Source organism: Myodes glareolus, chromosome 8 (assembly GCF_982192425.1).
Source record: "Myodes glareolus chromosome 8, mMyoGla1.1, whole genome shotgun sequence".
Taxonomy (NCBI): domain Eukaryota; kingdom Metazoa; phylum Chordata; class Mammalia; order Rodentia; family Cricetidae; genus Myodes; species Myodes glareolus.
In genome coordinates, this window is record NC_142033.1 from 70,411,652 (window position 1) to 70,428,335 (window position 16,684).

The following is a 16,684-nucleotide window of genomic DNA, read 5'->3' on the forward strand; positions in this document are numbered from 1 at the left end:
TCCTGGCCCCTACCAGGAACTTAGTGAAAAGGAACAGAGGTGCTGGGGTAGGAGGAAATCCTCCAAGGTGAAGGAGCCCCAAAGACCATATCCCAGGAAGACACAGCAGCCTTTCCCAGTAACGACAGGATAGAGCTAAGAAGAGCCCTTGGGTGACAGACTTGGATACAGTGCACCCAGCTAACAGAGCGCGCTGTGTCTGGCAGCCACCTGGCCTGCGCCCAGCCTGCAGGCCGCACACAATGCCCCATTTTTAAGAAAACCCAGCCTGAGTGCCAAGCCTGAGGTGCTCCATCTGTTTACGTGAAAGCCAAGGAATGCTTTTCAAGTCCAATGTTGTCAACGGAACGCACTTTTTAAGGAATGGAAAATCTTCCCCCTTTCTGCCACAGAGGTAGAACGAGTCTGAACACACTGGAGCGTGTGAAGTTCCCACTGTAGCGTCAGAAAACCTCACACATGCTCTTCGGGTCACTTTTCTATCCACAGAAATGGTCAAATGGGTCCAACTGGTGGGTGATGGGCACACGACGATTGTGGTCTCCAGAGGGCAGGGGATACGTGTGCAGCAGAGTGTGACAGCGTGACACAGGGAGTATGGGGCACAAGGCACACACGTGCACATATGTGTGGTATGGGATGGGTGTGCGACACGGGGGATGGGAAGGTCAAGCAGGTGTGTGTATATGGGGTATATGGATGGGGGCCGTGGAGGCTTAGTGTGTGTGAGTGTAAGAACAGCAGGACAGTGACACAGGACACCTTTGTGACCTAAGGCGAGTGTTACAGGGAAAGATGAGTAGGGGGCTAGTGAAAGTGTCGTAAACACATGATGGGGGACATGCATATAACATGGGGCATGTGGAATGACTGTGGCAGGCGTGCTGGAAGGGTGTAGAGAGTGTGTGTGTGTCACATAACTTCCGCCCTGGGTGTCCAGCTAAAAATTCAGCAACTTCCTTCTCTGGGCCCCCCTCGAGAAGACAAGCGCAGCCCCACCTGGAGCAGATCCTAATCCAGGGCTCCTCAGCCTCTTCAGGGAGGACTCCAAGGCCCGGCCTCATTATGATAACTACCGTGGGCACCTTGAGGTTGGGCTCGGTGTCTCCTGAAAAGACCCTGTCTTTAGAAGGTTTGATTGAAAGTGTTCCATGCAGCTGACGCTCTGGATTCCTAGATAGTCCTGACACCTTCGGGGAATCTCATGAAAGGACAAAAGTTCACTTAGAAATGGACCCCAGTTTAAAAGCAGCATTACAATTTAAAAAAGAAAGAGAGAGAGAGAGAGAGCGAGCGAGCGAGCGAGAGAGAGAGAGAGAGAGAGAGAGAGAGAGAGAGAGAGCGAGCGCAGCACTAATTTACAGTGCTGCTCTTTGAATTGAGGCCTAACACCAGCAGAGCAGCCACTCAGTCCTGGAGCTCTGGCGTCCTCTGCTGGTAGCCTGTGGTCAGTGCAGGCAGGAAGCTTAGTTTAGTTTCTTCCAAAGACTCAGCGGCCTTCTCCTGTGGCCAAGCACGACAGAGAGGACACAACAGGTCACTGTACTGGTTTGCTTTGCTGGAACAGTTGCTCAGGCTGCCCTGCAGCATGTCCATGGTGACGCTCAGCCAAGCCTCTGCCATACCTGTACGCTGAGGCTCATGTAAATGTCTGATTTGCTGCCTATGAGACACGTCCCAGAAGACTACCTATTCCCTAAAAACAGGAGCTGCCTTGATGGGCCAGGTTCAAGCTCTCTGTTATGTCCCAAAGTTACTCTAACTGCTCTAATCTGTAGACCAGGAAGAGCAGCAGACAGAGGCCCTGGGACCACGGGCTACATGTTACAATGCTCCACTAGCACAAGCCAAGGTCAGCCAGGCTGCACACAGAGCCCTCAGCAGAGGGGTGACAGCTGTGACTTCTGAGCCCTGATCTTTCTCCTAAAGCTGATACTGCTAGGTCCTGGTGCTTCTGGCCCCCTCCACACCGCCTGAGGCCGACCTGCAGACTCAGGAGGCCTGAGCCCTCCCCTGGCCCTGCCCCAGCCTTCTGGTGATGGGCAGACAGGGCAGTGTCCAGGAGAGCCTTGGAAAGCACCTGGTACAGGTCAGGATCTCTCCTGGGAGGTGGCTAGTCTCAGTAGCCAGACACAGCAGCTGCCTGAGGTGACTCTGAGAGCCTAAACACACACAGAACTGAGGTAGACAAACACTTAACACAGCTTATCAGGACACAATGCTTGGGGATGCCCTAGTTGGCCTCTTCCACAGTCATGAGTTACCTCGTGGGCAAAGAGGGGTCTAAGTGCACTGGACCAGGCATCCTGTAGCTGGGTGGAACCTGCACACACTAACCCAGGGGAACACAGGAAAGCAGCCTGGGCTGCTTGAGGGCTAGGCATCAAAGCTGTACTAGAAATGGTAGGGATGACAGTGAACCCTACCCTGTTAGATGCCACTCAGCTGCTGCCAACCTGGGTCTCAAAGACAGATGCTCAGTGGCACTGAGAACTGATGTGGGGTGTCCTTCTGTATATGTGTTGCTTTTACTGGTTGGTGAATAAAGCTGCTTTGGCCAATGGCTTAGCAGAGCAAAGCCAGGCGGGAAATCTGAACAGAAATAGAGACAGAGAGTAGGTGGAGCCAAGGAGACACCATGTAGCTGCTGAAGGAGACAGACGCTGGAACCTTACCACAGTCCCACAGTGATACACAGATTAATAGAAATGGGTTAATTTAAGATGGAAGAGCTAATTAGGAAACGCCTAAGTGATTGGTCAAACAGTGTTGTAATTAATATAGTTTCCGTGTGATTATTCAGGTCTGGGCAGCCAGAAAATGAACAAGCAGTCTCTGTTTACAGAGAACTCTCGGGAGCTGGCTTCACCACTGCTCCCCCACCTGGGACATGATAAACCTCAAGCCAACCAGCTGTCCTACTGGGAACTCGGTCTGGTTAAGGAATTAGCAAAGGTCCTTCCGGGTTCAACCCAGCCCACGGTATTCACTTCCATCCAAGTGTTCAATGCACATGGCTACAGATCAACCCTGCTTCCAAACGGCCCTAGGCTGGGGGTCAAAGGCACTTCCCTGACCATCATGCGCCCAGCACTTTGCCAATTGCTGCCTCAGGGATTCAAAGTGAATATTTATGGCAGACTCCACAGTGGACAACTAAGGCCGACCACCAGGAGCCCTCACAGAGCAAGGAAGGGCCTCCCAGCCTGAGGTTTCCTCCAGCAGCAGGGGGAAGCCCTAGACCAACCTGGGAGCTCGGAGAGCCACATTCCAAGAAACTGACCCACAGGGTGCTAGGGCAAGGCTAACCTCTCAGAACTGAGACCGTGCAGACCATGGCTGCTACTCAAAGAAGTGCAGGGGTGGTGCCTACCATAGACAAGCCCTGAGACACCCCCGCTCCTGGTCGAGTGTGGCACTGGCAGCCAGCTCCAGCTTGTGGCTTAGGAACAATCCTGGAGCCCCAGGGAGGTAGCATCTGTCTGATGAGGCCGGTGGCACTCACCCATTATCCAGGCCATTCTGCCCCAGCTTCTTCCCTATGTCACCGACCATCACCCCCGGCATTGGAAGCAGAGTCTTCGGGTCCCGAATCTGTACAAAACCATCAGGAATAACAGCCAGTTAGTCTTTCAGCGGAAGGCAGCAGGTCCAGACAAGACGACCACTTTCAGGGGCAACTCTGGATAGCTCTGGGTCATACTGGGTCCCCTGGAGTGATGTACCCAGCTCTGGAGATGGAGTTTTCTGTGGAAAATGGGCCTCTGCAGCTGTCATAAGGCAGAGCCCTCAACACAAGGATCACCTGGACTTCTGGGTGGGCCCTAAATCCATGGTAGGTGTCCTTATAAAAGGAGACAGACTCAGAGAGGGGCAGAAGCTGGCATGACATGGCGACCAGTGGATGAAACCAGCAGCTGGGGACGGCAGGAGAGAGCATCCCGAGCCATCAAGGAGTACACTGAGTCCTGATTCCGGCTCTCGAGCCCAGTGGCTCTCCCGACTTAGACAGGCAGCACAAGGTGGGGTGGAGCCCACACTGTTTAGGGGAAGTGCAGAGATCCCGTTCATGCCTCAGACAGAGGACCTGCAGTGATACTCCAGTATAATGACAATATGGCTGTGCACACATGTGCTGTGGGAAGGCTAGTCAGGACAAGCTATGCCGATCTCATCTCCCCAGTGGGTGCCCACTAAACAGTCCCTACAGGAAGGCAGGCATGACTGCCTATAGACTCCTGACCCAGGGGCTCCGCCAAAAAAGCCAGGTTTCATTCCGCATGAAGCAGGACTGCCGACCATAAAGCAGAGGCCCCACTGCCTCCCTTCCCCTCAAGTGGGTTGGTTGAATCCAGGCACTTGGAACTTAGCAATTTATATGAGTCACTAGCTTTTTATTTTGCAGATCTGATTTTCTTTAACTTTAATATATATAATAGTAAGGCTAAAGCTCAGTCATAGGGCATCTTCTAATTTTCTATAATCTTTCAGTAAAGATTTAGACACAGGCATTTTGGAAACCTTTTGAAATAAATGCCATAAAAACCGAACAAGTGGAGAGACAGCAGAGATGACCAGGAAATGTCAAGGTTTGGATTCCGATCCCTAGAGCTAAACGGTTTGGTCTTCAGCCCATGGTGTGGTGGGGAGGTAGGACATGGTGTGTTCTTTAAAGGACAAAGTGTGTCCCTTAAGAGGTTACTGAGACCCTGGCCACCTCCTGTCTCTTCTCATTTTGTTCCCAGGCACTGCTTATTCAGCTTCACACTCCTATCAGGAAACCTGGGCTTCCACAGGCCCACAGCAGCACCAGAGCCAGGAGCCCAGGGATGGACGCCTCAAAAACTGAGACTGTTTAACCCTTTCCTCCTTTGATGTTATTGTGTTAGGAATTTTGTTAGAGCAGCAGAAAGCTAACATAGGAGGAACAACTAACAGGGCAGTGTTCAAACAATCAAACTAACGAGCTCACTAGTGGGGCCTGGAGGGATGGCTCAGTAGTTCTTGCAGAAAACATGGGTTTTGTTCCCAACACTCATCAGGCAGCTCACAACCAACCCACTTCCAGCTCTATGGCACCAGACACCCTCTTCAGGCCGCCACAGGAACTGCATGTACATGGAGCACAGCACTCACACATACACATAAAACAAAATAAGCAAATCTTATGACTGGTGCCAGTTTCCAGTTCATCTGGAAAGAATTCCAAAGTGAAAAGCAAAAATACCCAAGGCCATGCCTAACTCATAAATATTAATTGTGCGAATTCACCTGTCCATTTCCCATGGTATGTACAAGACTGTCAATCCTGCAGGGCAGCATGGACCGTGCCCTCTATACAGGCACTCTACTGAAGAGGGATGGTGAGGTTCCCTGAGTGCGGATGCTCTGCTGGAGGGGGATGCTGAGATGTCACTGAGGACCCTGAGTACGAGGGATCTGATGCAGGGGGATGCTGAAATGTCACTGAGGTGCCCTGAGTGCAGATGCTCTGCTGGAGGGGGATGGTGACTTACCACTGAGCTTCTCTAACAACAGTTGTTGATTTTGATTTTTGAAACAGAATCTACTATGTAGGTCAGAGCTGCCTCGGTCTCACAATCCTGCCTCAGTTTCCTGAGCGCTACTGATGTGTGACATGGTGACAGGCTGCCGGGCGCTTAGCACCACTCAGAGACTCCAGCAGCCTTGCAGCCCTGTGGTCTAAAACTGAGGCATGCTGCAGGAAGCCAGAGCCAGCACAAGCGTCTTTCACAGCAGTACAAGTCTGTGCATGACAACACCGTACCTGTGGCTGCAGGTTAACTGTCTACCTGGGGACAGCCCCACCCAGGGCTTACCTGCACCAGGAAGGAATGCAGTCCGTGGCACCGGCCATCTGGCATGTGAAGCTGAGCAAACACCACCGCATGAGTTGCTGTCTTGCCCATGTTGCCCACCCAAAATTTGGCAGCCTCGAAATCGGGGGAATGTAAGATGAACTCCTGTGAAGGGAGATGGCGGCTTTGTAATCAGCAGCCGAGACCAGACAATGGCCTGTCCTCGCGGCGGGCTGACTCCGAGGCTCCAAGCCTCTGAGCCAACAGCAAGAATGGACTCAACATTGTCTTTCCTGTACGGGCCAAGCTGACTTTATTTTTGTCCCAGGGTCACCTTACAGAGGAAATGGAAAATGAGGCTTGGTCTCTCACACGATGAACTGCTGGCTGGCACTTTGCCCGCAGAGGCTGACACTGGCCACATTCTGCCAGCAGAGGTGTGCCACATTCCCTCCCGAAAGTTAACGAATGGGGCCTGCTTTCCCTTTGTTGCTTTGACTGTGGGCATCTGCAAAGATCATCAGCCCTTGGAAAGGAACTTTGGGGATGGACAAGGGAGGCATAAACTGGTGCATGAGCTAGGGCCACACGTCCCTGGCACGGATGTGAGGCAACTTCTGGTTCTGTTGAGTCAGCGATTGCCCCACAGCCTAAGGTATGGCCCCGGGGTCCTTTGCTACCATTCAGCACAGGCTTCCCACCCACAGAAGTCCCACTGAAGCCACGGGCACCACAGTACAGTGGGAGCAGACAAGGGCAAGGAGGCAGAAAGACCAAGAGCAGGTCAAGAAGCAGGCAAGAAACCATGGGGGCCTATGTGCTGACAGGTATGACAAGCGGCATGGCGGGCTCCTTCCTCGCTTGTCCCTGCCCTGGCAGGGCTGCACATGGTACGATCCATCCCATTCCACCACACAGCAAGCTGGAGCCCACAGTCAGCCATGTGGACGAATGGGCAGCGAGCAAGAGCTGAACACAAAGCTTCACTTCTGCATGCAGACCCTCTTGATCACACCCCGCTAATAGAGAGGGGCGAGGCTCCCAACAGCACACAAAGGCAGGTGGCGGCAGAGCACGATCCTCAAACAAGGGGAGAAGGGGGCTTCCACACCCCATTTGGCACTGACCATCCGTGACATTCAAGAGCCATGTCCCTCCCACCCTGAATACTAGGACCTCCTAGAGAGCCAGTAATGGCCTGTCCCCACAGTGTCTCCCTGCAGAAGGCGGTGTCCACACAGAACAGTACCTGGCAATGTCCTACCAGTGGTCAGTAAGGGTTATCACAAGGAGGCCGGAAATGTGGCAAGTAGCTAAGATCTAGGCAGCAATGGCAGAGAAGGCTGCTCAGCTACCAAAAGCCCTGTGAGCATGCAGGCAGGGCAGGCCCCAGGGTTGAGGCTGGGAAGAACCACTCTCCTTTGGAACACTTCACGGAGCAGGAGTATCTGACCTTCGATGTGTCCCCATTCACTCAGCATGGAAGACAAAGGCTTCATGCCTCAGCACAAGGCATGCTCTCAGAGGCATCTGACAGTGACCTCTACTGAGAGTGTGTAAGGGGACAACACTCTTGATTAATTAATTATTGTTCACTCGCAACATTTCATGTGCTCCACAGGGTCCGGGGGACTCTAGAACCTACCTGGGTGGCAGGATCGTAGTGAGCTGTTGTCCGCATGGCCTTGGTGTTACTCCCATGACTCAGTTCAGTCAGAGCAAAACAGCCAAAAATCTGAACATTAAAGCACAAAGTGACACCGGATGAGAGACGCGTTCCTGCGTGTAGTCCTGCGGGGATCTTTCCACCATGATCCCTGGAAGACCAAAGCCAGGGGCCTGGGCACACTTCTTCCTGCCTATGCAGGCAGACTATGGCATGACTGAGCTACCCTGCTGCACTGGATACCATTCCCACCTGCTGGCAGCAGCCTGGTTGGGTATAGGCTGCGAAGATCTTTACAGCCAGAGGAGGCCACGGGGGCATTCAGGCAGACAGGAGAGCTAAGTCCACAACCAGACAGAGAGGGCAAGGCAGAGTGCCAGCCTGAGAGCACTTAGACAAGCAGAGCCTGGCCTCCCAGGGCTCTCCTGTGGCCTGCCTGTCCACCAGTAAGTATGGTGATGGTGCTGGTCATGGCTCACCATGGCCGACTCACCTCCAGGTTATACATTTTTTCAAGGTACTCAAAGCGCAGCTCAGAAGCAGAATTGAACAGTGCAGATCCAAACACCTGAAATGTAACACAGATGGGGGTGGGGTGTGGAAGGGTGCAGCCGATCCTGGCTCAGGGCCGGCACTCCTCACACCTACCCCACACACTCCTCATCTCATCTCTTCCTACTGAACTACTGAATGAATTTATTTTATCCAACAACCATGAGTGTAAATTTGCACCAAAAGTCAAAAATCTGGTCTTGTCACTGACTCTAAGTTCTGAATATTTTTGGAGCCATGTGGCTGTGGTTTGTGTCTGATGTGTGTGGCCTTGCGTGGACATGGGTTCCCTGCTCTCTACCACACACTCACCAAAAAGTGGAGGACACATTTGGCAGCCAGGGACCAGTCGTACATGCCCAGGCTATTAATCAACACTGGGATCCTCATGGGATTATTCAACAGTTCATCCACGCGGAAGAAGTCGTACTCGAAGATCCGCTTACAACGAAGGAAGTTCAGTTCCCGTTGCTTATCTAGAGGCAGATCAGTCCCAGAGGAGCGGGCAAAGAGGGGATCATTCTCCAGAGTCTTGAAGATGGTTTCCTGTAAACACAGGGCATGGGGCGTCAACCTGAAGGCCAAAGGTGAGGTTTCATGTGCTCTTACACATTTGGTTTCTCTCAGGGCCATGGTTGCCTGGCACCTAGTCTGATCCACAATCCCCAAGATGAAGACATCCATCCCAGCTGAGAAGAGGACATAGGAATTTCAAGATCTTGTCCATTCCCTCCTTCTGGCATCCTGGGGCCCTTCTTTGGGAAAGAGGAGACAGACCCACACTGTCCCAAGAACTATCCATACCACAGAGCTACGAGGGCCGGAAAAGTCACAGGGCTTCAGAACTTCAAAGTCACTTCCGTCAGGGAATAAAGACACAAGCAGACTCCATGTGACCCTCACCTTGAACTGGAGCACATCCTTGTCGTCCCAGAAGTGCAGCAGCTCCTTGGAGCTGAAGGAGGCTCTTGCTCGGCAGACACTAAGCGGGCCCTTGGGGATGTCCGGCCACAAGGCACAGTCTCTTCCCTCTGCTGTAGATCCCATGGTACTGCCAACCTGCATGAGAACCAAACCTGCTGCATGACGCCATTGTGAACAGCCACAGTCATGTCAGAACAAGAGCAAAACCAGCGGCTCCAAAGCAAGAGTAGCCAAGGTGGCAAAGCATTAACATGGAGGCACCGATGTCCAAAAGAGAGGGTGAGGCAGCACCCCCCTCCTGGACTGCACTCCTGAACAGACAGTGAAGACACAGGTGGAGCTGAGCCATCTGGGAAGAAAGTAGGAAGAGGGCTAACGTAAGCAGGCTGTGATAAACCAGGTAGCTGTAGACAGTCCGACCTGAGGACACTGTGGTCTTTGGAGTAGCAGGAAGTTCAGGTCCCTCATGGATCATCAGGCCCAGAGCCAGGGAGCTTCCCCTCTGGAATCTGGCTGCTTACAACACACGATGTCCCTGCTCGCCTGGACACAGGCCCACTGGACACAGACGCCGTGACTACTGTTGGTCTGTACTCAGTACTTACGCATCTCACAGACCAGGTAGGTGATTTTTCACCAAAGGACTGTTCTGGAATTCTCTGGATAAACTGGGTCCTCTTCTAGAGACCTGACTCATCATGGCATAGAGGCAAAGGACCGATGCTCTGGCCAACAAGAATCTGAGAGCCAAATCCAGGCAAGGAGACCCAAACACCTTAGGGATCCATTGAGGTGACGGTTTAAATGGTCTAGGACTGGATTTCAGGTGGTGGTCACAGTGCTGGCAATGTTTTCTTCTGTGACAGGGAAAGCAGGGACATAGCATGGCTGAGCACCTGCCCTCACAGATCAAGTCCTACGAGACCTTCCCCAGCTCTGAGCCAAGAAGTTGGTCCCCAAGAAACATAAGCCACTAAATCCAAGGCCAGAGGGAGGAAACACAGAGACGAGAGCAAGGGCCCAAAGGAGAGGCGAGGGAAGGACAACAGAGTGAGTTTCTGGAACAAAAGCTGTGCCCTGGTAAAGATGACAGGACTGGAAAACTTCCACCCTCTGTTCCCAGGAAAAGAGAAAGCTCGGATTCTGGTCAGGAGACAGCGGGCAGGGACCTCAGGAACCCATACACCAGGGGCACTGTAGGAACACGGAAGCGGGAGTCAGCTCACGGAGGCAGTAAGGAGAAAGAGGCCATGGAGAAAACTCCCCGTTCCCCACATGCTACAGTGGAAGAAGACACAAGGTAAAAAGGGAATGATGGGGTTAAAACAACGAAGCCAGGGCTGGAGAGAAGGCCCAGTATCTAAAAGGCTTACTGTTCTTGCATAGGACATGGATTTGGTTTCTAGCACCTATCTGAGCTTACAAGTGTCTCCAGTTCCTGGGCAGCTAACATGTCTCTGAACTCCTTGGGCTCTGGCACACATGTGGTTCACAGACATATGTTCAGGTACACACACATACACACAAAGTTAAATATTAAAACAAGCAAACAATGACGGTAGCAACACTAAGGATAGAGACACAGACGCCTGCTACTGGGTTCGAGACAGACTCATGACTGTTAGAGGCAAGAAGACTCCAAGAAACAAGGCCAGTGGCAGGGAGCAGTTTCCACCAGGCCTTTTCCCTGTTAGGCAAACACAAGCTGGGCACTGTTGCTTGCTACATATTCTTGCTTCTAACACATTGTTTCTAATGCAGACTATTAGAACTAACTATACTGCAAGTAAAGACGGCTTCTACCAACCCCTCCCTAGCTTAGGAAAGCCATAAGACAACCCTGTAGATTGGCATTTCTCAACCCATAGGTCGTGACCCCTTTGTGGGCCAAATTACCCTTTCAAAGTGATCCCCCTAAGACCATCAGAAAACACAGGTTTACACTATGATTCATTAAAGAGTAGCAAAATCAGTTAGAAAGTAGCAATGAAAATAACTTTATAATTGGGGGTCACCACAACATGAGGCAATTTATTAAAGGGTCACAGCATTAGGAAGATTGAGGAGCATGGCTGTAGATAGCTAGCTAAGATTTTGGCAGCTGTAAGGAGAGATTAATTTAATTACTAGCACCTGGAACACCTCCAAGACCCAAATGAGCTACCTGAGGTAATCAGCCTCCTGGCAACATTGGCCAGTAACTCATGGCTAGCAGCTAACATTGGCAACAGAGCCATCAGCAGGGAGAAGCAATGGGGGCTGTGACCACCTAACTGGGTGGAAAGCAGAGAACAGCCACAGATGATTTTAGTTTGACAATTCCAGTCCATAGAAGCAATCTCCTCTACCCTCACCATCTGTGATGGTCAAACCTGACTGTCAACTTGACTGGATCTGGAATCTCATAGAAATCTTATTTTTGGGTGCACCTGAGGCTGTTTCTGGAGACATTTAACTGAAGGAGGACCGAAGCTAAACATGGAAACATCATCCCATGGGCTGGGGTTCCAGACTAAATTAAAAAAAAAAAAAAAGAGGGGCAGGCAATTTGGCTCAGCCCTAAAGGCATTTGCTGTCAAGCCTGGAGACCTGAGTTCAATCCTAGAGGCTCACATAGTAGAGGGTGAGAACCAACTCCCCTAGTTTGTTCTATGACCCTCTCTCTCTCTCTCTCTCTCTCTCTCTCTCTCTCACACACACACACACACACACACACACACACGCATGCATGCGTGTATGCTATGTAGGCACATGAGCCTCGGCCCCAGAGTATAAATGAATAAAACAATTTTTTTTTCAAATATAAGGGGTGAGGGTGCAAATGGCTCAGTAGGCAAAAGTGCTGGTAATCACGGTTGATGCATGGAGTCTGAGCTACAAGAGAGGACAGAATCCAACCACACACACACACACACACACACACACACACACACACACACACACACAAATAAATCTCAAAAACGGCCAGCTGAGCACAGCACTCATCCCTCGCCTGCCATGCTTCCCAGGCACGATGGACTGTGCCCTTGAGCTGTGAGCGGAAGCAGGGCTTCCTTCCTTCGGTTGTTTTGCTAAGTATTTTGTCACAGCCACAAGAACCGTAACTAATGCATCCATATTGTGTTTATGGGGCTGAAGAGGTGGCTCGGTGGTTAAGATCCCTGGTCACTCTTGGAGAGGACCTGGGTTTGGTTCCCAGCACTCATAGCAGCTCACAACCAGCTAGCTCCAGTTCCAGAGGGTGGGACATCCTCTCCTGTCCTCTGCAGGCACTGTATACACATGCTGTATACACATACACGCAGGTGAACACACACATAAAATAAATATGTGTGTTGTTGGTGGTTTTTTACTCTTTACACTTTGGAGGCCCGCCACCCAGCTCCCAAATAAATCCCACACAGAGGCTTAAGTCTTACTTATAAATGCCCGGACTTAGCTTGGCTTGTTTCTAGCCAGCTTTTCCTGTCTTAAATTATCCCATCTACCTTTTGCCTCTGGGATTTTATCTTTCTCTATTTCTGTATACCTTTCTTGACTTCTTTCTCTGTGGATGGCTGTGTAGCTGGGTGCTGGCCCCTGGTGTCCTCCTCTCCTTGTTCTCTGGCTCCTTCTCTTCTCTTTCCAGAGTTCTCCTTCTATTTATTCTGCCTGCTAGCCCCGCCTATCCTTTCTCCTGCCTCACTATTGGCTGTTCAGCTCTTTATTAGATCAGTCAGGTGTTTTAGACAGGCAAAGTAACACAGCTTCAGAGAGTTAAACCAACGTTCCACAGCATTAACAAATCTAATACACCTTAAAATAATATCCCACAACATATGTGATATATATCATATACATACACACATATCTCTCATACCTGTCATGATATATATTATATACATACACACATACCTCCCATACACCAGCACTTCTGAGGCAGAGGCAGGAGGACCTGGTGTTAAAGGCCAGCCTTGGTTACTTAGTGAGTCCAAGGCCAGTCTGTGAGCCACATGAGACCCTGACAAAAAAAAAAAAAAAAGAAAAAAAAAGAAAAAAATTGCACAAGCTGTCACTTGCTTCTTGTCTGGCATGCTACAGAAATTCAATGAGAAGCAGCAGTCTTTTCAACACCTGGAGAGCTCCACGTAAAAGGACAAGGTTCTCACATACACAAAAGTTATCTCCCCCATTCGCAGATCTACACAGACAAACTAGACCCACCAAACTCTTAGAAGATGATGGAGGAGCCAATTTCTGTCATCTTAGATTTGCAAAACACTCTTGGATAAGGCATGTGATGGCTAATTCCGATCTCCAACTTGACTGCATCTACAGTCAACTAAAACACAAGCCTCCGGTCATTCCTGCGAGGGGTGTTATTGTTCGGATCATCTGAAGCAGGAAAGCCCCTTCTGGTGGCATTTCTGCCTGCTTGCTCTCACTCTCACTGGCAAGTTCATCTATCCCATTGTGGAGGGATTCCTTCCCCAGTATTAGAACCAGCTTCTTCAGGATTCCAACAAAGACTAAAGACCAGGAGCTCCCCAGGAACCCCCCCAGGACTACAACCCCAAACTGGAACTGCTGAGCTATCTAGCTTTGAGGACAGAGAAGTTACTGGATTCTTGGCCTCTCAGAGTGAGGCAGCCATTGTCATACTATCCAGGTCAAATCCTGCAAGCCAATCTAATAAATTATACATATAGTTTATACACATATATAGATACAGCTATGAATACATATCAAAAGGACTTGAATCAGCACAGGACACACAAAGATAAAGTTCTCAGTACAAAAGAGATGTGTTTGTAGCAGAGGGACAAAGACAGGAGATAGGAGACAAGGGAGGGGGAGAATAGGGGCAAGGGGGAAAGGAACATTTGCCCCAGAGTGACAAAGGACTGCCTCTGCATAGAGAGAGGGCAGATGTAACTCCTAGGCAAATGGCAGTTCGTAAAAGGAAAAGGGGAAAGCCTGTGTTAGGATGAGGTATCCAATTAATTTTAATTGGGCAGATTAATTAGGGGTTGCCAAAAGGGGGCTTTTGATTGCTGGACTTTGATACGTTGATAGCTGGACCTTAGTGGTCAGTCTCAGGAGGAGGAAGTGGCCAAATAAGGGAACAGACCTTGGTGGCTAGCTCTAGGAACGTAAACCGGTTTTTAGCAGCAGGGAGAAGGGTAAAAGACAAAACCTGTTGAGATCATGTGCGCCATGCTTGGGCCTGCTACAGCCCTTCCTTTATATCCATTCTGTCGGTTGCTTCCTTTAGAGAACCCTGACTAATACAGGTCATCACAGGCAACAAGAGAAAGTGGGTTTCACCTTAATTACAAACACCGGTGGCAAAGGAGCAACGTGCTTTGCTCTAGATCCCAGATGCTCACCATCTCCCAAGGGTCCCGTGCCACCTAAGTTCACCAACACAAATACACCATGCTACAGCTGTCACCAACAGCCCGCAGAGCCAGGTTGTCTTGGCTCCAATCCCAATAGATACAGTTTACCAGGCCAGTGACCTTAGCCAGTTGTTTTGCCACCTGCTTCCCAGAAGCAAGGATATGGTCACACAGGGCAATGTCTGCCTAGGAGCTTCCTGGGACGCAGATCAAGCACTTGAGATGCTTCCTGCACTAAACGGCAGCTTCGATATCATTGTTCTCCAGTCTTCCCCTCCATTTAAAATTAAACATGAGGCCTTGGTTTTGGTCTGAAGTCCTCTATGTACAGCCCCCACAGACCAGACCGGGGCAACACTAACACTACACACTGCACTATCAAACTGAAACTTTCCAGGCCGCCTGGGAGATTCCAGTCCACCTGGCCTTACTCGAAGATTTCCTCTCTGTTTCAGTCTTCAACAAAGTAGCTGGTGACTCCACCTTCACGAGTCTGTTCCTTGTCTCTGCTTCCATTTTAAAAACTCAGTTTCGTGCTGGGCATAACTGGCCTACGGTTATGACTACTGCCAAGACTCGTGGGCCAGGAGAATCGGTCTCGGGTATAAATCGGTGGCAGCCAGCTTCCTAAGATTTTGCTAGGTCTAGAGTTCACTGCACCTGAGGAGAAGCATGAAGAGTATCCTGCCAAGGTCCAGTGGGGAGCAGTCCATAAACACTACAAACAAATTCAATCTACAGCTAACTTTGCTCAAATTCTGTCTTAGGATAACTCCCTGCGAAGGGACAGACTCTAAAAGCTGCAGTCACCTCTTTCTCGTACTAAAGAGCATGACCTCGGGGCAGGGTGCAAACTCCAGCAGGTTCCTGTCCTGTCCTGAACCTCCCGAGCCCCGCATTTCCTCACCGCCCGGATCCAGCTTGGGGTCTGCGGTGCTAGTCACCCCGGCGTCCTACGCACACTGTTGATCAGAAGTGTCCTGATGTCTGAGGGCGGGGCAGGCTGGCGCCGCCTGCCCGGCCTCTTCCCACCCATCCTGGAGCGTGACGCCATCCCTCCAAGCCACTCTCCGCCCTTTGCCCCAAGTCTTGGCTAGCTGGTGCTACGTCATCATTCTGTGCCGACCCGTAACCAAGGAAATGCGGATGCTTGCGAAGGCTCAGCTCAGATGTGTTTCTGGGTTTGGAGTTACAGGGTTTCGTCCTGGTCGCCCTCGGCCTGGTTAGAGCCCTCGGACTTACTCAGAAACCGCCCTTAGCCGAGGTCAGAGCGGTCCTGTTTTGGTCCAGGCCTCTTGAGACTCTGGGGGAACTTCCGGGAAGAGTGAGACCGTGGCTCTTTTAGACGCACTTTATCCAGAATTGTTACTAGTTTCTCAAAGGGACCTCCTTATCAGGAACTCCTGGAATAGTGCTCCTGAAAGAGATCCTCCAACTTCCAGGAGCATTCCCTAGTACATTTGTGCCTGCACACAGTATAATAGTAGTATCTGTGGCAGTGGAGTTGGGTGAGTGGGAGAAAGAAAACCGCTGACTGTCAGTTCTGTGTAGGAGAGGTACCAATGCAGTAGGTGAGCATGCAGGGAAAACTCACAAAGCATATTCCGCCTCCTCTGGCCACCCAAGGTGCACGTCGTCGTCCTGTCCCGCCCCTCCCCCACCTCCACTCTCAACTGTTCTCCAGTTCTCTGCCTCTGCCAAGCCTTCTTCTCGGGACTGCCTCAGCATGTTTGGATGCCAGTATTTCCGTCTTTATTTAGTTCTGTAGTGTTTGGGTTAAAGATTTACCAATCCAGTGTAATGCTGAACTTTTCTTGCAATACCAGCACCAGGGAAGCCGAGGTAGGAGAGCAGTAAGTTTCAAGCCAGGCTGGCTGACAAAACAAGGTATTGCGAACTAAATAAATCAGTCTGTCATTCTCAGCTCTGGCCTGCCGTTCTTCAAGAAAGCTTCAAAAAGCTTGGTAGCTTTTGCCCACCCAGCTCCTCCCAACTTTATGGTCCCCTCCTGAGTCTTAGGACATTGCCTAGCCTGTGTGTGACAGAGAACTTCACTAGGCATCTGTGTTGAACCCGGGTGACAATGAGACTGCAGGATGGTGTAGAGGAGAACTGGGCCACGCCTTCCTCGGGCACAGGCAGCGCTCAGGTTGTCAGAAGGAAAGTGTTTGTCCTTGCCTCAACAGCTGCTTCCTGATAAGACTTCCTGATAAGGCTGTAGGTGGGCTGGCTCTTTGAATGACTCAGAGACAGTGGCCTGGCAGTTTTTGTAGGGGCCCAACCAGCAGACCCCACTCTTGCTCCCTGGTTACTCACTTTTGCTTCCACCTCATTCCACTGTC

At 50.8% G+C, this 16,684-nt stretch overlaps 1 protein-coding gene across 3 annotated transcripts in view; it reads right to left on the reverse strand.

Moving 5' to 3' along the window:
* Acox3 (acyl-CoA oxidase 3, pristanoyl) overlaps positions 1–15,396 on the reverse strand; it is a 31,978-nt gene extending 16,582 nt beyond the window's left edge. The window contains exons 1-8 of one of the 3 annotated variants that reach the window (XM_087909099.1): positions 15,250–15,320; positions 14,269–14,354; positions 8,941–9,096; positions 8,350–8,583; positions 7,979–8,053; positions 7,465–7,554; positions 5,841–5,984; positions 3,506–3,594 (exon numbers count right to left, since the gene is read on the reverse strand). In XM_087909099.1, coding sequence (XP_087765225.1) covers positions 3,506–3,594; positions 5,841–5,984; positions 7,465–7,554; positions 7,979–8,053; positions 8,350–8,583; positions 8,941–9,084 — 776 coding nt within the window. In that variant the 5' untranslated portion in view covers positions 9,085–9,096; positions 14,269–14,354; positions 15,250–15,320. Of the gene's footprint in view, positions 1–3,505; positions 3,595–5,840; positions 5,985–7,464; positions 7,555–7,978; positions 8,054–8,349; positions 8,584–8,940; positions 9,097–12,490; positions 12,511–14,268; positions 14,355–15,249 lie in introns of those variants that run through there. The other 2 variants (XM_048414866.3, XM_085691981.2) reach the window with 2 other exon arrangements.
* Positions 15,397–16,684: the final 1,288 nt, after the last annotated feature.